The sequence below is a fragment of the Gallus gallus genome, chromosome 1 (genome assembly GCF_016699485.2).
Source record: "Gallus gallus isolate bGalGal1 chromosome 1, bGalGal1.mat.broiler.GRCg7b, whole genome shotgun sequence".
Lineage (NCBI taxonomy): Eukaryota > Metazoa > Chordata > Aves > Galliformes > Phasianidae > Gallus > Gallus gallus.
Window position 1 is genome coordinate 114,880,675 of NC_052532.1, and position 27,430 is coordinate 114,908,104.

At 35.4% G+C, this 27,430-nt stretch overlaps 1 protein-coding gene across 27 annotated transcripts in view; it reads left to right on the forward strand.

Annotated features, from left to right (window-relative positions):
* DMD (dystrophin) overlaps positions 1–27,430 on the forward strand; it is a 1,163,614-nt gene that overhangs the window by 386,977 nt on the left and 749,207 nt on the right. For all 27 annotated transcript variants that reach the window (XR_006934806.1, XR_006934864.1, XR_006934881.1 and 24 more), the window contains exon 7: positions 814–932. Coding sequence is in view for 24 of the 27 variants with exons in the window: in XM_046919009.1 (XP_046774965.1) it covers positions 814–932 (119 nt within the window). In the remaining 3 variants the exon portion in view is untranslated. The remainder of the gene's footprint in view (positions 1–813; positions 933–27,430) is intronic.

The window sequence follows — 27,430 nt, forward strand, 5'->3', positions numbered from 1 at the left end:
GTATTAACATTATTTATATTGGAAATACTGCAGTTTATAGTGCAAGTACTCAGATTATGTATCTCAGCTGTAATTCAGTTTTGTTAGTGCTGTCTTTTCCTGTAAGCACATTTAAATTGTGCTGTAGGCCTTTGGCTCATATCAGCTAAAACCCATGACTGGAGTACAATTTTGTACTCATCTGAAAAGTATGTGTTTTTCTAAAGGTTTTGGTATGAGAAGTGGCATGTGCAGTTATGCTGCATATGTTCCCACATTATGATATGCTGAACCTGTTGGCCAATTTCAATCAGATATAGCAGAGAGTTGGCAATCTCAGCAGCAGTTATGTTCATAGAATTGTAAAAAAAAACTGGGGACTGGAGAGAGGAGAAAGGCTGCGAAATAAACACAGCAGTTACTTCTTATCCTGCTTGGCTTGCTGTGAGTTGATCTCAGTGTGCATAGCCACAGCACCATTCTTCTCACCCATACACTGAGAGAGAGTGAGCAAACCTGCTGCAGGCATTTCGGCCAGACACGGGATCAGAGCACAGTGGGTGGAAACAACTGGTTTAGGGGAGTGAGGCTGTAGGCCAGAGGTACTTAATGAAGAATAAGAAAAGTTCTTAATGCGTTGAAGATTAATATGGATGACTATAGGCAACACATCAGAAACCCATCTTCATTAATTCCAGCACTGACCAAACACGTTCCTTCATTAAGTAATTTAAAAAGTAGTAGCTGACACTGATGTGTAGCCGTAGAAATATATAATTTAACACTGAAAAAGAAGAAACTAATTTTTTGTTTTGCTTTGTTTTGTTTATTTAGACCAGACCTGTTTGATTGGAATGCTGTTGCTTCTCAGCAGTCACCTGTGCAACGATTAGACCATGCATTTAACATAGCCAGGCAACACCTGGGCATAGAGAAGCTCCTTGATCCTGAAGGTCAGTACAAATTATGTTCTTTAAGCAGATAATCAGTTTTTTCCATGTGTTTGCTTGTAAATCAGTTTTACTTCTTTGCACAAATATTCAGTGTTTTGCAAGATTAAATCATAAACTGAAGGCACATTCTTTTTTTGTACTTTGGTGTTAATTTTGCTCCCTTCTGACATAGCATAAGCACTTTCTACTTGTGCGTGCTCTAAAGCAATTTTTTGGGTCCAGAGTTTTAATGTGTACATGTTGGTATCAAGGTATCTTGATAAGAAGCTGATTGTTATTTCTGTAATTAGAGCATGCAGATCATATCTTCTATAGATCCATACTCTAGATAATTGTATCTAGAACTATAAGAATTTTATCTTAATTAATTTTAGTGCTTGATAGTAGATATAACTTTTTGCTTGAATATTATCATTACCTAGGCTTGTATTATTTTTCATCACTGATAATAATGAGACTCGGCTTAACTCAGTAAGAAGTGACAGGAAAATCCTCTCTATCTTTTCTGCTTCCTTATACAGTCATGTTTGAAAGAGTACTCATTGGTGGTCATCTGTTGTATTTTCTTTATGCTCTTATATATATTAATATCATATTTTTCCATACTGTGATCTGATTTTTTTTTCATTCAATTTCCTACAATTTCCCTATTAAGCCACTAGTTAATCTAGTTTTTAATGTTTGTGGTATTAGTCCTCAGTGGTCTACCTCACGGTGAACTTCTGATAGAACAAAACAGAATTTAACAAAATGTATAACTCAGTCTGAAACGTAGCATTGAGTCTCCTAATGTTTAACTACAGTAGAGTTTGTCACGAGATTGAGCTAATAACTTTCTATTCTTTATATTTACATTAGATAAATATAAGGAAAAATCTATCTGCATATATAGGAAAAAGAAAACCAACCATCTTAGAAGTGATGGCTTAGTTTAAGACAGTGGTATTTTGCACTGTGTGGAATTAAGAGGAGCATCTTAAGCAATTGGACAATTTACCAATTGGAGCAGTTAGTAAGGTTTGAGAGTCAATGATGAGAGCGTGTTCTGTGTGCTGTCAAACAGTTCCATTTAAAAAATATAATTTATAAACTCTGGCTGAGATTGAAGTTGAAAAATTGGTTGTGCAATGGAATAGATAGAGTAGCAGTAATTGTTTGAACTTACTTCTTAAAACAGTTTAATGAAGAAGTTATTTTCTGGATACAAAAATCACTTTCAATTAGTGCACATTTTATTCTGCTTTGGCAAAGATAGCTGCAGTTGTTTAGCCAACAGCTGAAAAACTCTTAAACATTGGTGGTTTTCCAAATGTCTGCTGTAATTATTTGCTATTCAAATCTGCAAATTGTGGTGCTTGCCACCTTTTTTTTTTCTTTTTTTCACTTCAAATTAAAAAATAAAAATAAAGCAAGCTTTTGAAAAACAACAGTTAATTCTGTATCTATTTGAAAACTCCTGAGAATTTGTGCAACTTTAACAGTTTTCTTCAGCAATACCTTATGTTTATCTGTCTTTAAAAAAAGTATCCAAAATTGTTTCTAGACTAAAAAATAGAATTACTGGTTCACCAGCCAATGGAAAATCTTTTTTGAAGATTCCAGCATACCACTTATATAACTTTACATTGTATATATATGTCAGGTGTCCTAAATTGATATTATAATATCTTTTAATAGCAGATTGGGTGACAGTGTTCTATCCTCCATTGGCTTACTAAAGGCTGCAATTTTTTGTTCATTATTTTCTAGATGTAGAAATCACCTTTGATTTTTATTTATTTTTTTTTTTTTTCTGGATTGGCAAGGGTATGTGCAGTTGTTTAGTCAAGCACTGAAAAACTCTTTAACAGTAGTGGCTTAGGAAAGTTCAACCAGTATCAGTAAGAATGGAAAGAGAACGCTGGAGTTGGTGAACCTTTATTTTGACGTAACATTTGTCAAAGCATCACACACACAAGTGTTTGTGAACACTTAAATTCTTAGCTCTTTGCTCCATTCACAGATTTTGAAAATCTTGCCTAGAAAGGGAGCCACTATTCAATGAGCCCTACTGTTTGGTAGGCTCTACTGTTACGGTAATCAAGAAGAAAGGTGTTTGGTTTGGGTTTTTTGTTTTTATTTTTTTAAGTTTCTGATGATATAAAGATACATCCTCAAACCAGTGACTAAGGATTTAGAATTAGCAATTACATTTTGTAAAGTTAATATTTTATTTGATCAATATTATTTTCTGGATTATAAATGAAGTTGAAGTTTTTTTTCTGACGTTGCTGATATTCTAAGCCCATCCCATGAGAAGCTGTTGGCATGTTTCTGAGGCTGTTGATCTTTTAAGTCTTTCTCATGAGCAGCTATTAAAACGTTTCAGAACTTGATCTCCATTTTGAATACATTAGCAGATGAGATATGGAACACATTTTAAGTGAGAATTTTTATATTTTGCATCATACAGAGCTCAGAGTTCTTGCTGTTTTCCTCACGTGTATTAACTAGTAGGAATATTTCTTCTGAAATGGTAGGCCATGCTTTAAATAACACTTTCTACATCAGCTGTGTATCTTAAAGTGGGAAGTCTGCTTAGATTTTAAGCATTTAAACATAAGAAAACCTACAATACCCAAAACATAAGAAAACCTACAATACCCATTTGTAGTTATACTGAGGATCCACATAAAATATTTCTTCTGTGCCCATTCATCTTTTTAATAAATTATTACTTATATATTTGTCCCAAAGTAGTTTGATAAAATTGGAATGTTGACTTTACATCATATTTATGAAGTTTGATAATGTCTTCACAGTTTATGTAACATTACCTTAATAACTTCCTCTTAAAAATAGCAAGCTGTATATTTTTCTGCTTATACCTTTCATCTAAATAAAATTAATATTCAGTTAATCAGAATCTTTTCTTAGAGTTATCTGAAGATACTTTTTGATACCAGTTCCCAAAATAGGCTACATATCCAGCATAGAGTAAATCCTACGGAGTTATTGTGCAGTCAGAATTGTTACAGTATTGGGGAAGATGAGCAAACAAACTTGTCCACAAGAATAAGATATGTAGTTAGGAGCTTTATTCAGACAGAATTTATAAGAATGCTGGCCCCATTCCAGAGCAAAAAAATGTAAAGATACTTCAACTGTCAATGTGGGTGGGTTGTTGTTTTTTCTTCTGAGGTGTAAAAGGCACATAGGAAAACAGAGAGACAGATTTTCTTCCTCTTCTGTTAAGGAAAAGCTATGAAGAAATCAACTCTTTCTTCTTGACTGAGTCTTTTCAGTGAGTTAAACGTAAGCAAGCTTATGTTTGGTGCTCACTAAGGTAGAGAGGAAAGATAAAAAGCAGAGAGGGAAGGTGTGGATGAAACTAATAGAAGGTAGAAAGTGTTATTTAGAAGACTGTTAATGAAGACTTATAGACAAGTGGGCAGGACTTGAAAGGACTAATATTTTTGCAAATTGAACTTCCTAAGTCAAAGTATACCTATATATCTCACAATGGCCTTTTGTTATAAGACACTTATGATTATGCAGGTAAGATGATTAAAATCTTGATAATGCTCTCTGTGACCCTTTCAAAGGAAAAAAAAAAGTTGTTTTGGTTACTCAAAATATGTATTTTTGGGCATTTAGTTATCTCTCATTCAACTCAAAATACCTTGCAACAAACATTGTTGGATACAGGGTGTTTTAAAACAGTGATTTCTGTTCAGATTTGGATGACAAATGGAAAAACAACAACATTACTCTCAATACTGTTGAGGAAAATAAGTTTTTTCACAGCTGAGTGATAGCTGTTGTGGGATTTGCAATATAAGTTACAGTTGCTGATTTTTTGAGAAGATTTCCGTGGACCATTTGCAATGCAAATAACAGATTGTTAGTCTCAGACTGCTCTCTTAATGTATTTTAGATATAAGATTCTGTAAACATTTTTCTTTTAAGGTTTTCAAACTGGAAAATCGATGTCTTCACCTCCCTATGTTTCTCTCTCATTATTCTAAGTTATTGTTACTTCTGAGAAATAAGAGGGATGGTGATATTTGCTGTCTTTGCTGATATGAGTTAACTTCAGCTAATATTAGCAAAAGACAAAATATCTTAAGCAAATGAACTAAAGGATGATAACATCAGTAATTATAACTCATACATGGAAGTTTTAATAGCTTTGATCAAGCTGTTAAGATTAATCTGTATCTTTTAATAATGTCTAATTACCTGGAGTTTTCTCTTTTAGTAGTTAACTGTTTGTTCATGATTGTTTTCTCGGTATTGCAGTTTTGGAGGGGCTCAAATCTGATATCCATCCATAAACTTCAGAAAATACACTAAAGGTTTTTGCTTACTGTCTTTCCAGTATGCCCTTTTTCAAGTAATACTGTTATATTGCAGTGACCCGCTATGTGTGGCACAGGGGAATTTCACTGTAGGGTAATAGAGACTCCAATATCTGAGGTTAATAAAAAAAGCTCATATTCCATGTTCTGTGCTTTCCTTGTATTTCTGAACTTGCATAGGTTTGTGGAATGCGTTTTCAGATGCCATAGGAATGAGGAAAACTTTGGATATAATCATTTCCTCCATTCATTGCTTTTATTTTTTTAAGCATATGTTAGCAGAAAGAATAAGTGCAACTATTTTGAAGTGTAATTCAATAAGCATTTTTCTCTTTGCAATACTTTATACATGGGGTGAAGAATAGCTCTGGTGTTAGTTCTGTCAGAGAGGGAAACTTTCCTTTTTCTTAAGCGTCTTTTCAAATGCGCTCAAGTACAATAAAGGACAAGTAAAGAACAACTTGTGTAGTAATTATGTGGCCTTGGTTTTATACCAAATTTTACCTTTGGTCTTAAATAGTTGTTCCTTCTGGCACATAATCTCAATATTCAAACGAGTTCTAGGAAGTTAAGGCAAATATTCAGATTAATTACCCACCAACTTTGTTATGAAATGTTTGAAATAGTTCATCAGATACTACGTGGTATAATAACTTCCATTTTCTCCTCACTTGAGCATAGTAATTAAAATTTGAACAGTGGCATAGCAATCTGTGAATTGATACCTGGCTTTGGGAGACAGACAGTAGAGAAAAGGAAGACCTGCTAGTAGTGTCAAACACTCTCTGCTACGCATACAGCTGCTAGAGAAAAAAAAAGAGTCCTTCTGGAACCTTGTATGTTGTGTAGTGGCAGTTTTCAGTGACAAAGCTTGTTGCATTTTGTGTAGCAAAGTGTGCTTTGGGAATAAAAAGTGCATGACCTCGCACAGAGAGGTCTTTGGAGAACAAAGGAGTGCTCTCCCCAAAACTGAATCTGGAAGCTGTGTCGTTTCCTCTTATAACAGCTGAGTATAGTAGCATTGGCAGCAGCAGGAGGTGAAGTGTCTGTATGCTCACTTCTAGCAATAAAGACGTAATCCTTGGTTTAATGAACTTGTGCCTTGCTGTCATTTTTCTGCATCTTATGCTTGTTTGTGCTAGCCTTGTAATAAATAAACTCTGAAGTTTTGTAATGACATTTCTGCTGTTCTTTTTAGGTGAAGCAATTATCTAGTTTCTTATGCTTTACTGTGTAGCCTGATTAAAAACCTCATTTAATCTATCTCAGTCATATTTTCTGTATTTTTCCTTAATTTGCACTGATGACATGAGGTTTTGGCACCATTATTAAGTGATAATGAGACTCAGGTTTTCATTTGATAACTTTTTTGTTTGATCTTGACTTTGCATACTTCTGTATGTGTACCATACCTATAGTACAGAGAAGAGGAGAAAAACATCCTGTCAGAACTGTAGTTCATCAAGTCATTAACCCTGTCTGCACCCAGTAGCATACAGCAGTAATACTGTTTTCTTGTACATCTTATCACCCCTCCTGACGTGGCCTGTGCCAAGGGAGAAGATATTTGTTTTCTATCACATCCTAAAATTTAGTGATGTTTTCCCTAGTACACTGTCAGTGTGCATTTAAAAAAAAAAAAAAAAGGGGGGGGGGAAGGTAGAAAGAGAAACGTGACAGAAGCTGTTTTTCATATAATGTTTCTGGGATTTCTGGGAACAGTCAAGTTAGATGATGGTTAGAACTTGGAAATCATTACTTCAATTGCACAGAAAACAAACCTTACGATTATTAGAAAATAAAAGGATTGTTTTTTTCCACTCTGGTTCTGAAATCTTGGAGTACTTTTGGTTAATTAAGAAGTCTATTGAATTCAAAGTGATAATGTTGCTTGTTCTGGGGCATTGTTACTGACTTTACCCCTAGATATTTGGACTGGTTTGGTCAGGAGTTACCATTTAAAGTACTGCCACTTGTTATTAGCAGTAAACTCTCAACTACAAATGTGTCATGGTGCCTGGTACCTGTTACGTAGCTACTTAGGAAAGTAAACATAGATTTGCTGGAGTCCTCACTCCTGTTACAAATCTCATTGTCTATCCCATTACAAGTTCAATGGGCGTATATTTATTAATATTCAAAACAGACTGAAATATGGTTGTTACAGTTGGAAAGATTAGTGTGGTGGAAAGGTGATACAAGAGTGAAATGGAAAGAGGGACAAACAGGGAAAGAACGTTCACCTGTAACTGAAGATTTAGGCTCACAGGGAAAACTCCACAAGGGAAGGATCTCCAACCAGAGATCTTTCCCCAGTGGCAGTCGGCCCTTAAATGGGGTCTAAGAGAGGTGCAGCCACGGTCCAACACTTCTGGTCACACAGGTGAATTGCCTTCACCTGTGCTCCCAGGGCTGAGCCAGTCCTTTCCCCAGGTTCTCAATCAGTGGTTCAGGCCGTGACTCAACAGTTCCCATACAATGGCCAGTGACATTTTTGAAGCGTTCTACCCTTGTCTGTTGTGAAAACAAACTGTTTTTGAAGAACTACCAATGTGAGAATTGTGTTTATCTGAATATTCAATGTTTTGTCTGTATTTGAACCTCTGTGTAACAGCTAGGTAGTGAAGGTCAGACAAATTTGCAGTGATAATGTCATAAATTATTTTAATATCTAATTTCTGGGTTGCTTTTGCTTCTATTTCAAAAGTAACAAAATATTGTGCAGTGTAAATAGAAACAACGGCTTTGATTGTTTGTGTAAGTAGGTAATTTGTGTTTTTTGAGTACTGTCACCTGGTCTGAGGGATTTGGCAGCTGTGCGTTTTGAGTGTTTCAGTGTAATGTATGATTAGTGGCTGATTTTAATTCAGATACCAACTTCCAAAATCTTATATTGTGTCAAGCCAGTTAACTGTTAGCTCTTTATAGAGATGTTCAAAACAAGAAAATGATAAATCCCTCAAAAAGCATTAAGAGTTAATAATGTCTTCTTTCCCTACTATTTTTATTTATTTTAAAATTCTCCTTTAAAAAAAATGCAAAAGGTTGAACTTTTTAGCTTCTATTATATTCTGTCTTATGAATTGTTCTAATTTTTTTATACTGGAACTGCAGTATTCTTACAGTGTTGAAGTACTACTACAGTGAAAGCATAACCTTTTAACTACTGGTATTCTATTTGTCATTACAAATCTCAGCTGGATATATGTACTTTGTCTTTGGATCATAACACAGTTCTGAAAAACAGCGAGAGTGGGAATACCTTCAAAAGCAATGAGAGTATACTGTTTATTGGCTTAGTATAATAAGTAGATTGTGTTTTTTTTTAACTGTATGAGTACAGATTAGGATTTGAAATTGGTTGCTAGTTCTATCTACATTACTATTGTAATGTTTTACAATCCATTTTGAGATATTTTCCCCCCAAATTAAATTGCACTTCTTTTCAGACTGAGTAGCTTAAAGTCTAACTTTTCCTTTAGTCTCAAGCAAATAAAGTAGCAATAAATAGTTATTTCATTAATCCCTGAGCCTCCCTCTGTAAGTATTTTCTCTTAGTTATGTATGAATATATTTATTACTTCCTCATCAAGATGCAAGCAAATTATTTATCCAGAGACCACATGTCAGTCAGAAACTTCTTCATGTTTTAATGGTAGTAAATTATTGGAATTATTATACTGCGTTAGGAGATTAAAAATAAAAACAGACATTCCTCATGTGAGTAGGAAAATCTTAAATATCTGGGATTTAATTTGGTGGGAATATATACATTACAAAACAAATTATAAGATTTTTTTTTTCAATGGATTTGCAGATTATATTATTGAATAAAATTATGAACTTGAATTATAAAGAGCTCTCAGTTAACTTTGCATTGCTGCTGTTATTGTATATAGTTTGGAAGTCAACTACTGTATTTCTGAAGTTTTATATTCTGAAATATTTACATCTGATTATTAAATAAAAATAAAATGGAATTTAGAAAACATTGCTTTTTTACATTTATTACATTAAGACTCCTTGTGTATAAATATTTGGACTAAATACACAGTTCTGCAAGACTAGAGGTGAACTTGTTTTCTTCTTTTTTCAGTTTATGGCAAGAGTTGAATGGTACATGCATGTAGCATTACCCTGTAAAAGACTGACTAAATGCTTCTATGAGATCATAGTAACACAAATATTGCAAAATCTGTGTGTATGTGTTTCTGCTGCTGTCTTGATAAGTCCAAATGCATAAAACCAGTGTATTGAGAAATGACCTAAAATATATGAAAAATCTTAACAGTGATGATAACAATGAAATACTTACATCCCTACATTTACTCTTAAAATATATTAGTATAATATACAGAGAATAGATATCTTCATATTTACAGATAATCATTATATTAGCTCTGGATTTTTAGTGATGGTATAATTCAGGCTTCCCATTATACACTTTTGTAGAACCATTTCATAGTTTGTAGCAGTGTAGCTCTTAATATTGGTAAGGTTCAGCCTTACCATTCTTCATATAATAGTGAGAGATCACCAGTGACATAGTGTGAGGTCTTCCCTCATTTTCTGCCTAACTGTTCTGACCATTTTCTTCTAAGGTGAGACAGGACAATCTATTCCATTGAGCTTCAGGAAGGATTTGGAAAGATGGGAAACTGGGTTGCAGTATCGTCTTCTTATTTGAATCTGTTGAAGACACTAAGTGTTGCAAATAGTCCCATGAGTACACAGAAGGAGTTTCATACACTGAGGGTCTGGTTTTTGATTTTTTTAAAAAAATTTTCTGTAATTATCTCACCACATACCCACAGAATACACAGACATCAAAATGCAATTTTCTAAATACTCTTTTTCTAATGCTAACTCTAAAGGTTACATCCTCATCCTGCTCACGCAGACCCTCTCTAATACTTGGTCCTTTGTCTGGGTGTTTACTGTTCTCCAGCCTATTTTGTTTTTTGTGTTTTTTTTTCTGACTTCTTTATGAATGTTTGGCTTTATATTAATATTCTACAGTCGCAATGCCTCAGAACTGTCTGTCAAATTGTAATCATTAGTCTGCTCTGACAAATAATCACATAGGTTTATTTGCCGCTATATCACATTCTGTGTAATTTTCTGTTCATCATTACTCATGCTGTGTTTCAGCATTGTTTTCCAAATAAATCATTTCTGTAAGTGCATTAAAATATTCAACCAGGTTGAATCTTGTGCTATTTCCTTCCCAAATTTCTCATGTGCTTTAATTGTTTATGTATCGCATCTTCCACTGGGACTTGCTATGCCCCTAATCCATACTTTAAGCTACAATTAATAATGTTTGTTTATAGCATGCATACTTTTTTTTTTTTTTTTTTTAGCACTGCAGTTTAATTAATGAAGCCCTTTGGAATGATGTACATAGTTCTTGGTTGCTCAGAAAAATCACTAATGGAAGGCAACTGAGGAAATATCAATTAGAACAGAATTACATTGACTGATGCATCAATACAAAGAGTGAAATACGTATTATGTTAGTCTTAAAATGCCAAAGGAAGAAGGGAGATTTGTTTTTAGGTGAATGCTAAATATACAATTTGGTAGGTTTCTAGTGGTGCGTAGCAGCACATTCAATTGTTACTGGATATTTTGTCACATCGGAATTTAACTTGACGGGAAAGAACTGTAGTTGCTAAGCCAACAAAAACTCAATTTCACTTTGAGTAAGGACATTTATTTATTAGAACAGGTTTTAACCTGCTTACTGGAAATAAATAGTAGTTCTTCCAGCTAAGAATAGGTTCAGGTCAAAGCATCCTTCTTTGATCTTAGAATCTCAGTTACTGTAGTATTTCCATAATGTATACCTTCAGTACTATAATACTATAAATACATATAATATAAGTTATATGTACTGTAAGTCTGATAGTGGAGATCATTCATGTAAGCAAATTTCATGTCAAGAAATGTAGGTTATGAGATGAGATTTGGAGCTTAATACTCTAAGTAAAAAGATTGAAGCAGAAGAGGATTTTACGTTAAAATTCACTGAACTACTGTTAGGTGCCTTCATATCCTTCACTTTTTTGGTAACTAAAAGATTTAAATTATTTATTAATCACATAAACAACCGGTGATAATTCACTGGAAAGCTGAAGTTCATAGCCCACTATCTGCCTGGACATTAATCTGGATCAGAAAAGCTGCCAAAGAGACTGCAGATTCTGGAGAAAAATTCATACAGATATCTTGAAACTTCTAGATTTTTTTTTTAAAGTCTGATTATAAATAGAAGGATGATTAAGAGGTTTACTTGCTAGGAATGAATGATATTAACTGATAACATGTTTGTTAGAAATCTCAAGATGCGAAATGAAATTGGAAGGAAGAGTTGCTATTGACTTAGACTCCGATTGAGGCCTGTTATTCCCACATGTCCCCTGAGTTTAGGGAATGCCTTAGACTGCATGAGACAGAATCTAAGATATGTGGCTCTGGCATTCCAAATTTGTACATTTTAGAAAACAACAGATTTTAAGAACTTATGGCTAAGATGAAGTACTAATCATTGTTTTAATCCTCCTTTTTAAACCTATGTTTGTAAGCTATGGGAAGTTTTTAGCTAAGAATTCTTGGTTTCTTTTGTTGCTCTCATGCTAAGTAATGAGGGCTGAGGGGGAAAAAATAGATTAATTATAGACTGGAATATTTTAGTGGGAAATAGGTTATCATAATTGCCAGGGAAGGAGAGAAACGGGAGTGCTGACAGTCACTTAATATCTGAAGTTATTTAAGTTCAGGAGCTGAGTGAGTCTGAGTGAAAGTTTTGACCCAGAAGGTATGATTAATAACCTATAAATTTTTTTCTTTAATCAAAGTCATCTAGAGTGAAAATAAAATTCAGCTTGCTTAAAAGTGCTTTTAGTGTCTGGTAATAAAGAAGTGCTCCACTTGGCAAGTCCCTTTCAGATGAAAAACTTTCAATACTGTGAAAATTCAGTTCTTTGCTACATTATAAACTGTCTCAACAAAAGGAAGATTAGCCAAGATCTCTTGCTGCAGAACATGAAAGATTCTATCTAATAAAAACCGAAGAAGCAAAAACCCTAAATATTTGCATACTTCTTTCTTTATTCTTTGTCTCTGCTATGGGCCAGATCAGAGAACCTTATCATTCAAAGAAAGTGAGTTTTCAGTCAAAAATAATTTTCTCAATTTCGGTACAGATGGCAAAGTTGTCTTGAATTTAAAATTCTCGAAGGGATGGAAAAGAGCACTTCTTAAAGTTATTCAGGGCATGAATACTGTGACAATTGAAAGGAGTATTTAATTGGAATGATAACCCAATGAGAGCGGCTTTTGTTGTTAAAACTTTTTGAAAGTTAGACATCAGATAAAAGGTTTTGTGGCCCTGGGTGTGAAAAAAGCAATCGCTTCTGGTAAACTCTAATATATAGGTATTATGACATTTCTGTGAAATGGAGGCAATACTGTCTGACTTTACAGGGTTATAATAATAACAAGGCTGTCGCTTAGTGTTGGGATGTGTACAGGAGTTTCTCTTGTAAAAGCAATAATGCTTTGAAAAGAAAATTATTTTGAGATAACATGCAAGACTTGATAATTTCAACTGCTAGTTCCTGGCTTTAATAGGGCAGTTACTTTGGAAACCTTGCATCAGCCAGTAAGTTGTGAGTGGGATGCATGACAAAAGTGACCATTTCATTGAGCTATTGACTTTAAGCAAGTCAGTAGCAGTCTCCTGTAGGAGTAGTTACTCCCATCTTCAGCAGCCTGTCTGTTCCGTGAAAGAAAGAAATCCAGAAATCTGTGATAAGTTCATGATCCGTGCAAGCCATAGCCTCTGCAGTTAAAAAGACAGAGCCTTCAGTTAAAAAGACAAATGCTGGTTCTCGCGTTTTGTTTGGGTGCAAGGAAAAGGAGAAATTGGTTTCAGTTTGCCAGTTATCATTTACTTCTAAGGCAGAAAAGGAGGTTGCACTGCCTCTATTTACATTTGATCAACAAATCTTGCCATGAATCATTCAAGATTTGGGTGCAGCCGTGCAAATAGCCTGACTTGTTGCCATGTAAGATCCACTAGAAAGGAATTAGATTCTGTTCTTTCATTGGCAGGCAAAGAGAAAAGTCAATATTTCTACTGAAATACACTAATTTGTCTTTAAAACTGACGTTATTCTTTCCGGTTATGAAAACAATGACAATTGTCATAGCCAGAAAAACTCTCATGTGACCCCAGGGAGTTATTTAATGAAATCTAAGTAAATGATTGTATTCCAAGTGGAACGGTTGAGCGTTTTCATCTTGGTACTTTTTAGCAGAAGGTCATCTGAAACTATAATCGCCTAGGTGGTGGAAGAAAATTTAACTTGAAACATCTGGTTAAGAAATTGAAGGAAGATATTCATATGAAAATTTTGGCCAGAATTCATTAACTATCACTAGACTGTTAATTATGACTAGATCAGATTTTAATATCTGAGGTGACTTCCTGGACTCTGTATTCAGAAAAAATCCAAGTTTTTAAGTTATCTAAAATGGTTTGGTTAGTTTTTGGGTTTTTGTTGTTCCTGTTATTTGATAGTTTGTTTTCTGCATGCATGTTTGTTTGCTTTTTTTTGGGGGGGGGGTGAGGGGAGGAAGAGCTGTTTTTTTTTTGTTGTTGTTTCTTTTATTTTCTTTAGAATGAGTTGAATCAGTCCTAAAGGTGAATAACTACCTTGAAATGATGCATTCTGGTTTTGACCTTAATTTGAGGGTATCCAAACTAATTCACTTGCTTAAATCTAGCTTCCTGTGAGAGCCTGTAAGTGTGGCTGTCTGAAGATCAAAATGGCTGAAAATGACCATAAGAGTTATAACTCCTTCTCTGATTCTCATTGTCAGCTGACATTCTTCTATATTTGAATGCTATATGTAAAGTGATTTCCTTACCATCTCAGTGTATTTATGTTAATGCTTTAGATGAGATTTTCTGGGCACTATAGTGGCTTTCTTGCACTGCAAGTATTCATAAAGAATACTTTCAGAGGAAAATTTCTTTTCTCAGTAGAAGAATATTATTTTTTTTATTGATTCCAAGGAGAACACATAGTAGTCTAGAAAGATGGAAAAAAGCATCATCCGTCTTCAGTCCTTTTATTTTTTAGATACTTAATAAAGTTTAGAAGGCAGGTCTGCAAGAGAAATTTAGTTTTTTTTTCTTCCCTGTTTTTCTAGCTTTGTAATTCAATGTTGAAATAGAAAGAAGCTGTATTCTTGTCTTCTTAGGAGGTGATGGATTTACTCATTTTCTGATCTTTCTGGGGATTATTTCTTTTGTAAATAGGACAGAAGCTGTTTCTAAATTTACTGGAAAGTTCTTTTAGTTTATTGTTGAAGACAATATTCAATGGCTTCATTTTACCAATCTACTTTGACAAGTCTTGACCTAATCAGAAAAATCATAATTTAGATGAGATTTATGGTGTAGTTGTTTTCCTCTAATTCTTTCCATCATTACCATCTATTAATTTTTAAGTTGATGGCTTTATGAGCAGGCATTTTTATGGTATATATTTTCTAGAAGCTAGATGAAAAAGAGCAGCCCCAAATTAATGATTCTTTTGATAGGAAGAATAACGTGTTTACTTTTCAATAGATACTGGAGATAACAACCATGAATACCAGTTAACTTCAATTGCAGCTTTCAGCTGGAATCCATCCAAGAGGAAGATCACTGTTGGAATGAGTGGCACTGCTTTAAAAAACAAACAAAAAACATGCTGGACTTGAGATTTTCCTACTTCTTTATAGCTTGCTGAAATTTGTTGGGAGAGCTTTTTCTTTCATATAGATTCTTGCAGTAAGCAGGCTGATGATTGTCTTCTGCTGGTTTTGATTGTTTTCTATGTAAAATTCTCTATTATATTATTCAGAGCAGCATTATACAGAGATAGTCAGAAGAGATGCTTTATGAATTAGCACGTTAAACCCCTCTGAAGATAATATTTTTGAGATGTGACCTTTAGGATTTACTCTGCCAAACAGAGTAGCTACATCAAAAATCAATTTGAACTAGGGAAAAACTATTTCATCCATAACCAAGGCAATTCTCTGAATGAAAAGAATGAAGAGGGGGGGGGGGGAAAAATAAAGAGAAGGAATAAAAACTAAATCAAAATACTTCATCCGTCCCCCTTCTTAAAAGAATGCGGTGACAGATACAGACATAATAATCTGAATCAGATGGAACAGTTGTAGTGCTTAAATGATCTGACTTTAGAGTAAAAGGACTGATACTCCTGAAATGATTTCCTAGTCATCTAGCAGTAGAGAAGTAAAGCTGCTATGCACTGGCTATGAGAAAAGCTGCTGCTCTCTGAAATGACTTCTGACCTTTTTTACCCCTCCTTCATAAAAATAGTACTTTACTGCATTCTGGAAATGCAGTTTGATGACTGCATAATTATTCTTAAAGAATAAAATGCAAATTTTTAAGAAGTTTTGATGAAGTTAGAAATGTTTAATATTTTTACTTTTGTACACTGCCATGATTACAACTTGGGATCACTGGTGTCTCCTGTAGAAAAGTTACTTAAATAGAAGAGAGGTTTAAACAAGAATACTTGTATCACCAGGGAAAGCGGAATGCTATCAGTCATCTTGAATTTCAGTATACTTAGGCCATGCAGAGTGGCTCTTGGCATTTTGTTGCCAGCCCTGAATGCTTCTCTGAACTTGATGAAAAATCACTTCTGCTCAAGTATTTGCTGTATGGCTTCTCTGGAAGTCACATTCTAATAGTGTCTGAAAATTTCAGGTTTCAACATTAGTCACTATTGTAATACCTACAGAGTTTAACTGAGAGGAATTGAGATCCCTCTGTATTTCAGTGTCATCTTACTGTGACATCCTCTGACTTCGTTAAAACCACACAAGTCATGACAGTCTTCAGAGCTTCAATAAGTAAAAGGGTGAAACAGAAGGAGCGGGGAAAATGAAAGGCTGAAGATGGCAAGGAGCAGCAGAGAGAAACCACAGTGCAGTGAATCTGATTTCCTGGGCTCCTAGGCCGCTGCTTGTCACATAGGAGGGACTGTGGCAATAGATGGAGAACAGAAGTGGAGACCTGGAAAGGGGGAAGAGAGTTTAAAGTGGAAGTGAAGTTAGGTCTGGCAGAGAAAGAAGAAAGGTGTTTTTCCATTTGTTTAAATGTCTTATTTCCCAATACCAGGATCAGTGATTAGATGTTTAGGTTATGTTAATTTGCAGTAAATCAGTAAATTAACTTAAATTCTTTAAAATCTTTACTTTTTTTGAGAATGTGACAGATTCATTTCCAACTATGTTGTTGATACAGGAAACAGATGCTTCCGTTCACATACTACATGTTGATAAGTTTTATATTAACCTCAATAAGTCATATCATCACTTATCCTTTGTTCCTCTAGTAAGTTGTCTGAGATGTGATGGTTATCAGTGCCCGGACAATTTGTAGTTGGCAGTGATCTTCTAAAGGCAGGAAATGTAAAAGCAATGTTGTTATGCTTGGGGATAGAGGTCACACGTGCAATTAAATTGCAGTCGTGTATGGCTCTGAAGGTGTTTTTTTTTAGAATTTGCTCCATCGGTGCATACACAGCCCACAAGGCCACAATTGAGTAAGATCTATTTAATGGAATTAAACGGGAGATTATTAGATAATGGTGCTTCTGCAGCCTTTGTTTACTCTTCTGATTGAGCTCCTGTAAATCTGTATTCCAGTGCTTGTGATCACAGAGGGGAACCACTGTTAGATTGCCTCCAAGAGGTTGTGTCCTTCAGTAGCACAAATCTCAAGATGCATATCAATAAATCGATGCATTGGAGTTGGATCTTTCTGCTTGTAAAGAGTGAAATATGGTTGCTTACAGGAGCAAACTTCCAGTAAGGTACCAGAGAATTCCAAAAATTATAGCTTGAGGATGGGTGAAAGACTGTCTAAAGGTCACATGCATTGCTCCTTTACGGACCCTGCAGTAATTGTGTATTCATTCCCAGTGTCACTAACAATAATACTCTATTAATCAAGGTTTTTGTGCCTGATTATTAGGGGAAATGATTCAATTGTGAAACTAGAAATAGAATTTAATAGACTTTTCTAATGAGAAATTGTGTGGAAACAACACATAGCTTAAGATTATTAATATGCATTGAATTCAACTGAGTCATATGAATGGATGTCATAACACAAAATATCCGGAATAGCTGAACTTCATCATGCCTTTCCCAGCTTACATTTGTCAATTCTAGCACTGTGTTTTGTCTGCACTTGTCTTTAAACTGTTCTTGAGTATTAGGAATGAAAAACAGGTGAGGAACATTCCAAATGTTGTACCTATAGTGTAGGTTTATGAATTTGTCATAAGCATTGGTAATTACTATATAAAAAGCTAGAAATAAGTGTCTGGATGGCCTGACCTATGAATTTGAGATTGACCTCATCTCTTTACCTTCAGTGTTGTGTGAACTAATAATTGTGTAGGCAAAGCATCTGTAGTACAGTCATTTTGGTTTGATGTGTTAAGTATTTCTTCTACACTGGAAGATCATCAGGATCCATCTTAGCTGTCTGAACATGTAAAAGTCCATGGGCCTAGGTGAAATGTCTTGAAGGCTGCCTAGGGTGCTGACAGATGTCACTGTGAGGCCACACTCTGACATCACTATCAAAAATCCATGGTATTTGAGGAGAGTTCCTGTAAACTGTGAAAAGGCAGTGTTACAACTGTCTTCAGAAAGGACAGGGAACTGCAGTTTGGTCAGCCTCTACCCCCTCATCACAAAGAATTATCACAAGGAACAGTTCTTCTGGAAGTTGTCCAGATGCATGATGGATAAGCAGCTGATGGGAAACAGCATGTTTTAGAAATAGAAAGTTGTGCCTGGCCATGCCAGTTGTCTTTGTGATGACTAGTGGATAAGGGGTTATTATTTACCTTGATTCTAGCAAAACTTCCGTCACATCCTTATTTATGCATCAGAGAGATGTGAATGGAAAAGTGGCTGGGCTCCAGGTGTCACAGGGTTGTGATCAGTGGTACAAAATTCACAGGTGGCTAGTTACAAGCAATACTCCAGTGGGTGGAGAGAGGGCCTGACGCTGTTATAATGCCTTTAGTGATGACCCAGATGTTGGAAGGGAGTGCAGTTCAGTAAGTCTGCAAGTAATTCATGGCTGATCGGCAGGTTGCCCTTACAGCAAGGAAGCCCAGCTGTATCCTGGACTGTATTAGTAAGAATGTAGCCAGCAGGTTGATGTAATTGATTCCTACTCTCAATTCATCACTTAAAAGACTACTTCCAGGATACTGTGTTCAATTTGATTTTGTCTCGTACTACAACAACAACAAAAATCAAGGATACACTGAAACGGATCCGCAGAAGGCCCTGCAAGCTGTTCAGAGTGAGGTAGAGTGCATGTGGGATACAAGAAGAGGCTGAGAAAGCTATGTTTGTGTAGACCTAGGCAATCTCATTACAGTCTACAGGTAGATAGCAGGAGGGTGTTGTGAAGACAGTCTTCTTGATTTGTTCATAGGCAATAATAAGGGAAATTAAAATTTGATGAAAAAATGTTTTACCTTGAGGGCTATTGAACGGTGTAGCAAGTACCTAGAGAAGTTGTGAGATGTCTGTTCTTGGATGTACTCAGATATCACTGGACAAGGCATTGAGAAACGTGATAGAATTTGGCCCCTATTTTAGGTTGGTCTAGAGAAGTGCCTTCAAAGCTGAATTTTTCTGGCAGTGTCACTTGTCAAATAAGACTTCTCCTTACAAAAGCTGACTAGTCTTGTTGCTTATTAAGATTTTTTTATCTACTACTTCTACTACTTATTAAGTACTACTACTTAGTAGTATTAAGTATAGTAAGTAAGTAGTAGTAAGTAAGTATAGAAGCCTTTCTAAAAGTTGTTAACCTGTCTTCCACCTTCTGGGTCTCATACTCTGAGGTGATTTTAGAGTAGATGTTACTTGTCACACCTTGTGGTTCACTTTCACCCTTGGGTTGATTCAGATCTCTTGGATAAATGACATTTGTTTCTCATGAGCCATCATTCCTTTTCCAATTTATTGCACACTTATTTCTACGCATACTTTGGTTTGAGACAGTTCGTTTAGCTGGTCACTCTCTAAGACCTCCCAAACTGTTTCAGGATGAGAAACTCTGCCCTGAATACAAATTCAAGTCATTTAGTTTCTCAGCATTTGTCTTGTTGTCTTTGTGTGCTGTTGTTATCCTGATCCTTTTATTCTACAGAGTCTCTAGGGGGATCCATCTCTGGATGTGATTAAGAGAAGTTTGATTACTAGTCTACAGATTTTGCTAATTGTTCCTTCTTAATCATTCTTCATTGTGGCTTTTTACACTGAGACTGTTATTACCCTTCCTGTTTTTTTTCCATTTGGGTATAATTTTAACTTTTTGACTGATGATGCTTCTAATATCTGTTCTTCGGTCCTGCTGGATTTCTTTTGCTTGAGTCTTCATTCCTTCCCTTCATCTCTGCCTTTTAAGATGTTCATTTGCTGCCTGCTCCCTTGTGATTAAATCCTGATCTGCTTTTGGATCCTTCACTTGGTTCTCAGTCTTGAAAATGAAAAATGGAGATTGTGTTGCCTGCATGACAGGAGTTATGACCTGGAAGCAGGTATCTTACTTCCTTTATTTCGAAGGCAGTTGTCCTTTATAGTGCTGGTTACTGATTCTTTTGCAGTAATTTTTCTTTCAAGGAAACTGCTCTCTCTTGCCTGTTTGCTAGTTCACTAAGTGTCAGTGATTTGTTTTTATTTTTATTTTTTCCCCTCTCATGTTTTAAACTACTTCTTTTTCTGTGTTCTTTTCCCCTACATTTTTAAAGGAGTCTAAGAGTACTTGTTTGTCTATAGTATTAAGTGTGTTTGTTTCTCAAACTTGCTGAATTATTGAAAAAAATGTTGGGTAGTTAAGGGCAGGTTGCTTTAGCTCCCTTTTGCTTCTACAGCTCCTCCCATCTCTTTTTATTTTTTTGTTTTTTCCCTTCACCACAGAAAAAATGAATGGTATGTTACTAAAATACTTTACAATACAATTACTTTAATTTAGGAATAAAACCTGTTTCCTCAGCCCTTGGGAAGTATTAAAAAATGTCTGGTATTTTTAGCTGTATTTCATATGTTTTTTGTTTGCTGGTAGTCTTATCTTATTTTTGGTCTTTATGATAATCATGTAATTCTATTATAATTTATATTATTAGTCATTTTACCTGTTATTTTTCAACTTACTTGATTCCCACCTTAGAACAATGTTATTCAGTACTAAACATGAGAGAAAAGGAAAAACAGAACATTTAGTTTTGAATCATTTGTTAAAGTAAGGCTAATGGAAAAAAACTTATATCTTCTTTACCGTAGTAAAATGTTTTAATGTGGTGCTGATGTCATTAAATTGACAGACTTCTTTATAATCTTTGTTTGAGTAATTGAGGATCTTCGACCACAATCATAAAATTCCTAGTTTTTAGTAATATCACCTTTCATAGTTGTTTTTTCTTTGTGTGTGTGTGTGTGTGTGTGTGTGTGTGTGTGTGTGTGTGTGTTTGCAAAGTCCTCTGATAGTTGACAAATGGTGCTTGCATGCCAAATAGTTACATTCTTTCTTTCAAGCTTTCCTGTTAATCCACTAAGCTCTAAGATGTATGATACATGGTAGGCAGCCCTCCTTAAATTTGATTGGAAAAAAAACATAGAAGGACAGCTCAAAAGAGATTCAAACAAAAAAAGAATTGCACTTGCATTAAAATGGGTAAGCATTACATGATGCATGTTGCGATGCCTGGTTTTTATTAGGCAATTGATCTAGATTAGTGTAATAGATCCAAACGAAATACTGGCAGGGTTATAAAGAGCCTGTGCTTCAGTTAATGTGTTGGAAGATCTTTGTTATGCTGAGAGTTAAGGAATTTCCATGGATTTGTACTTCATTAGTACAAGTTTTTTATGTTGACGCGTGCTGATTATGAATCAGAGGGGAAAGTCCCTACTGTCATTCATTGCAGTGTTGGAAGACTGCGTTGTCCTGTACTAATTTCTAACGGCAGTGATGAGTTTGATCTAACTCCAGATGCCAGGACACAGCATTTCAAATGCCAGTAAGCTCATTCTCACCTGGCGCACACCCCACATAGAACAGCCACCAATCAGTATCTACCCAACATGAAGTACATTGGACTCAGTATTAGGCAGGGAATGTAGGAGGAGGAAGCAGACTGGAACATTTTGTTCCTGGCATGGCAGTCTTCTGTCAAATATCTTATACCAGCTGGATGAGTAAAATTGCTCAGCTCACAAGCATCATTCTATTTGATCCAGACTTCTTTCTGAATTAAGTCAGGAAAAAAATAAAAAATAAAAAAAATCCGGTGGTTCTGTCAGCCTCACTGAAGGGAATAAATACTTTTTCCAACAAAAATCTGAGCAATATACTGATGGCATTGAGGTAGTGCTATTAACTTGAAGTCAAGAGCGTATCCTATCTAGAAGGATGGTATCACTTGAGTAGAAAGTTGAGCGAGGATTCAATAGTTTGAGAAGTACCTGTAAGTAAGCCTGACTTCTAGATTATAAAAGATGTCTGGAAAGTTAAGGAGGGGTGCTTTCAAATCCTAGAAGTTGTGGAAATTGGATTAAAGTCATAAGAACAAGAAATAATGGAGAGATTTTGGACAGAAGTTGCATTTTAGCTATTGCATTGAAATGAAGTACATAATTTTATACTATTTCTACAATGCAGTTTCATTATATTTATTGTTTCCTGCTTTTATTACAAAGGACTCTACTTTTCCAAAAGTAAATGAATAATGAGCTTTGCCCTTACTGAGTGCTAATCTTCAAAGCACATTAAAAATATTAATTAAACCTCACCAAAATCCCTGTAAGAACTGTGTGCAAGCATTATCATGCTTCCACAGATGGTAAAAGCAGTTAACATTTCTTCAGTAATGCTGGAGAAAACAACTTTTGTTTCCAGAAGCCCATCCAGTTCTGTCTTTTTTTGTTTGTTTGTTTGTTTTTTAAGCTAAAATCTATAATTGCTGCGATAGCTGTGAAGTGGAAAAAAACATTCCGGATTTTAATAGACCATTATATTTCTATGCCTCAAATTGGAAATGTGTGTAATGTACTGCTCTGAATTAAAGATGATTTATTTTAAACTTCAGAGGAGTTACTTTTGGTCGTGGGTGAGTTAGTTGCAATCCATTGCTAGTTTTCTGAACAAGGGCTGTTTAAACTGTACTGAATCAAATTCTTTGTTACGAGGTTTAATAAAGCAGTAGAGTGATGTTTGGCCTTGTCAGTTGTTCTTCAAATTAAAGGGAAAGTTTAACATTGCTTGCAATTAATTATCTGAGATTTGCTATTTTTTTCTTTATGTAAGCTTGCTTGATTTGAAAATTAGCTTTGAATTACGTAATTCTCAAATTTTAAAAACTGTCAGCTAATCCGTGATAAAGCTTTTTATACTTTTGTATTGCTATTGAGTCCAGAGTATTTCTTAAATGTGAACAGAATTTTAATGTGGAGACTAATTTGCCTTGTATCTGGTTCTATGTGTAAATTAAATAATATACGATCATCTATTTCTTCATGAACTAAGCTCACGAGCCTCTTGTTTGGAAACTAAAACTTTTTGTTACTTAATCCTTTTATCTACTGTACATCCTCTCTCTGTGTTAAGTGTACCTACAAGCAACTTGTGCCTGAATTGGATTGCTCTGTACCTATTGGGGTATGGCTTCTGATAACTGAACCTTTGCACGTTGTGTAAGGGTGCTCAAGGTCGCTGAAAACCAAACCATTCTTTGTATTCCTTCCTATAATTTGAATCCTTCAGCTTTGAGTGGTATTTAATAAGGGCTACTTTAACTCAACTGCTCCTGTTCATAAATTGTGTCAGGTCTGCTTATCCAGTTCTGTTCTTGTGGCACTCAGCATGAGAAAAAGGGTGGAATCTGGCTCTATTAACTCTGCTGTTGAGTGCACTTGTAGAATATTGCCAGATCTTGTATTTCATTTCTACTACAGTGTGGGGCATAAGAATCTGAAACAATCAAATGTGTCCTGTTCTTAATGAACAGATGATGCTTCCATATTGTGAGAAGGTGGTCTTTTTTGGACAAGACTCCTGCTATCTTTAAATTAGACTTAAGTAGAATTCCAGCGAGTATAGGCTGTTCATTCAGTTGTACAGGTTGGGAACATGGCATGGGGAAACTTCCATCCTGTGAAATACAGACTGACAGGAACATTGAATTTACTGCACTTAACTTACTACTAGATGTATCAAAGTTTGGATACATAGGTTGCTCTGAAAGTGATGCCTCCTATTTATTTCCATGGAAAACACAACAGATGCAAAGAGCACAATAACAATATTCGTTAGAGTAAACTCTGGGCTACAGAATGCTATTTTGCAACATAGTCAGCACCATGAACTATGCATCTTCACCAGTGATGAATAAGAGCCTGCTTGCAGCACTCATAAAAATCTGCACCAGCTGAGGTGACTGACACTGTTGCCACTGCTGAAATGCACCACCCACTGCCTCACTGTGCTCTCATCACAACTTGGTCTCCACAAACATTCAGCAAGCATCAATGAATGTCAGTACATGCAATTTTTCCCTCATGAAGGAATTCAGTGACACACCTTTTCTTCATCAACACTTCAATGTCAGACATTGTTCCTTTTTAAACACAAGGAAAAACTTTTTCTCTCAGAGAGCGGTCAGGCACTGGAATGGCCTGCCCAGTGAGGTAGTGGAGTCACCATCCCCGGCAGTGTTCGAGAGGCATCTGGATGAGAAGCTACGAGATATGGTTTAGTGGCTTGTGGTAGCAATGGTAATGGGAGGACAGTTGGACTAGATGATCTTGTAGGTCCTTTTCAACCTTGTGATTCTATGATTCTATGATACCATTGTTCAGACTGCCCTTCTGCTGCCATCTGTCACACAGCAACAACATGTAATGGGATATTGGTGGGAAAGTTCTGCCTCTGATGTTGTGGGCCAACATAATAAAATGGGAGGCATTATTTTCAGAGCAGCCGTAATACATTTGTTTTAGCAGTGTTCCTTTGTATTGCAAGTATTCTGTTTGAAAATGTTTGATAAGATTGCTATCAGAAAGTTTGCTGTGAAAAAACTAAAACCAGGAACTACAGAATTATTGTGCTGTGAACTGTGACTGGAGTGTTTTAAATCTTTCTCTTGTAGAATGTTCATCACTTTCCTTCAGTACAGTTTTACTATATAATCAATTATCACTCCACTGACAGGAATTAGTCTGTAGTGACTTACATATGCTGAGAAGTGCCTGATTTCATCCTCGTATTTGTGATACTGCAGCGAACAGAGATAGCTGGCTTCAGTGACTGAGATACCATATAATAAATTATTCTGACCCACAGCTTGTTTTCAGTCATTCAATTCTGAGTCAGTATATGGTTGTAAATACGATTCTTGGTGAGTTTGCCTGTGCTTACTTTTTTCTTTCTTTTTTTTTTTAACTTGTATTCCATACAACTAATTCCTAATACAACAGAATTCAAGAGTTAACATTCTTTCCAGACAAAAAGTACCCTGCACCAAATAGACTAAAGTGGTCTTAGTTTTCAACAATAGAAAGCCTTAGTAGTTACATAAGTGTAAGTATAGCAGTGTCTGTTAACTGTGGGGAAAATGCCAACTTGTATATACAATTTACTTACATAACATGTTCTGTATACATGGCTAGGTACTTTATACAGTGCTTTCCCAGCAGACGTATACATTACCGGAACTGACATGGACAATTTTCAATTACCTATACTTAATTGTCTTATTTATCTTCTGTAGCCTCTGTTCCTGAGTCCTTTGGACGTAACAAAAAGTGTGATAGCAGTAGTTATGATGTGCTGAAGGTGAAGTAAAGAGAGTCAGTTTTCTGCTGTTCATTATTTACATTTTATATTTTTAAGAAGGCTGTCAAACTTTGTTTTACATATTTGTAACTATCTGTATGTACATCCTAAATAGTATTATTTTTTCTTAAATGCATTTTATGCTTAAATTAGATCTGTGTGGGTTTTTTTTTCCTCACTGTTATATTCTTGCTTTTGTTGGTGGTTATTGTAACTCAAATAAGTCTACAGTTGAAATTGAAGAAAAAGCTAATAAAATTTTAGTAATTTTAAACATCTTAGCTCCTCGATAGGTGAGTTGGCTCCTTGGACTAAAATTAGAATAGAACACTAAAGGAGATACTCATTTCTTTAAGGTCATTTGGCAGCCTGTGCCTAGAGGGCCATAACACACCTCTATAATGGCTTATTGAGCACAACCTAATAAAGGAAAAAATTGCTGCTAGGCTCTTGTGCCAAGAGCCTCCAGTTTTCTGAATATAAATAAGCTTTTTACCTATTGAACTACAGCAGCAGAGGTGTTCAAGTAGAGTACAGGTTTTGGAAAGAAAAGGTTATATTCTATATGTCAAATACAGAACAGGTTCCATAATGACTCTGTGATTCAGTAGTTCGTTTGTTTGTTTTTGTCTAAAGATTCTTTTATAATGGCAATATATAGTATCTCTCTGGAAGAGCTGCCATCAACTTGTTAAGGATTGTGTAGGATGAAAAATCAATGAAAGGATAGAGAATGCAATAACATAACAACACAGTTTTTTTTTTTTTCCTTTGACATTAATTAATTAATTTCTTTCATCTTAGAAGTGTTTGCACTTCAGTGGTATCTGTTGTGTTGTTTTTCTCTTTTTCATTGAAGCCACACTGTACATTTGCAGTCTCTGTGTTGTTTTTGTTGTTGTTGTTGTTGTTTGCTTGGTTTTTGTGCTCAGTGTATTTTGTCAGGCAGGGCAGAGAGGCCTTTAGTTATTTTATTTTTTTTCTTTTTGATACTGAAATCCATAAATCAGTTATGGAGATGACTTGGGAAGGAGAGAGCATGGAAGAAAACCCAGAGGGCCAAGATTTCGACATGCATCTGTCTGCACATTTTGCAGTACTGCTCAAAACCAGAAGACACAACTTGTTAACTTGTTAACTTGTAAAATTGAGAATACGAGTACTGCTGAGTGAGAAGAAATGAAAACACTGTGTCTTTGTAGGACAGGCTCTTTTCTCACGCTTGCTCTCTGAACATCATTTTTAGTGCCTTTTCAGATTGTGGTGAAGTCTCTGCTGTCCTTCTTTGGTCTTTGGGAAAAATCTCTCTTTTCATCATTTCTGAGGCTTGTGCTGGGATCCATTTATGTTCTTTTCTTGAATCTCACACTTAGTTTGTGCTGCTAGCTCATATCTTGCTCTCCTGACTCCACATGTACTCTAGAAACACCTCATGACATCCTAAGTGACTTTTAAAGCAGGAGCAATCTTCTCACCCTCCTGTGTGTTACACCTCAACCAGATTGCTTCAGCCACAATAGCTTGAATGTTTAGATTCCCTTTTTGGAGTGTGATTGCACCTTCTCTTGATAGACACATACTATATACATATATACGTTACAAGAGAGAATATACATACCGTGTATTATCAATAGCAATACATAGTATAGCAATAGTGTTTGGAATACATAATAGTATGCAGCAATATTAATAGAAGTCCATACTGTAAATAAATCTTATTTCTAAACAACTAAAGTGTATACTTTCCATCAAACTTGACATAACATAAAAAATTCAGATCAGGAAGACTGTTAGGTATTTAGCCATTCATAAAACTAAGTTTCTTCTTAATCTAATCTGACATTACAGTCCCATGCTCACTTTTGTGTTTGTTTTGTGTTTGTGTTGTGTCATAAATTTTGATACCAGTTTCTAAACAGGTGAATGTGAAAGTTTTCCTATTGTTTTCTTGCTGCTTCAGTCATGGACAGAAGAACATCCTTCTACTGTGTGCATAACAGGGAGTGAGGACTCAAAAAAGCATAGAGTACCAGTACTTTGTGGTGGACCTGAATGACACCCAAGCATTTGCAGCCTCACTTTGTTTATTTACTTATGCATAGATTCTGCTTTTGGGTTACATGCAAATGAAGAAGAAATAAGCTGTTTGTTCCAGTAGAGCAATTAGTGTACATCAGAGCATAATAGTA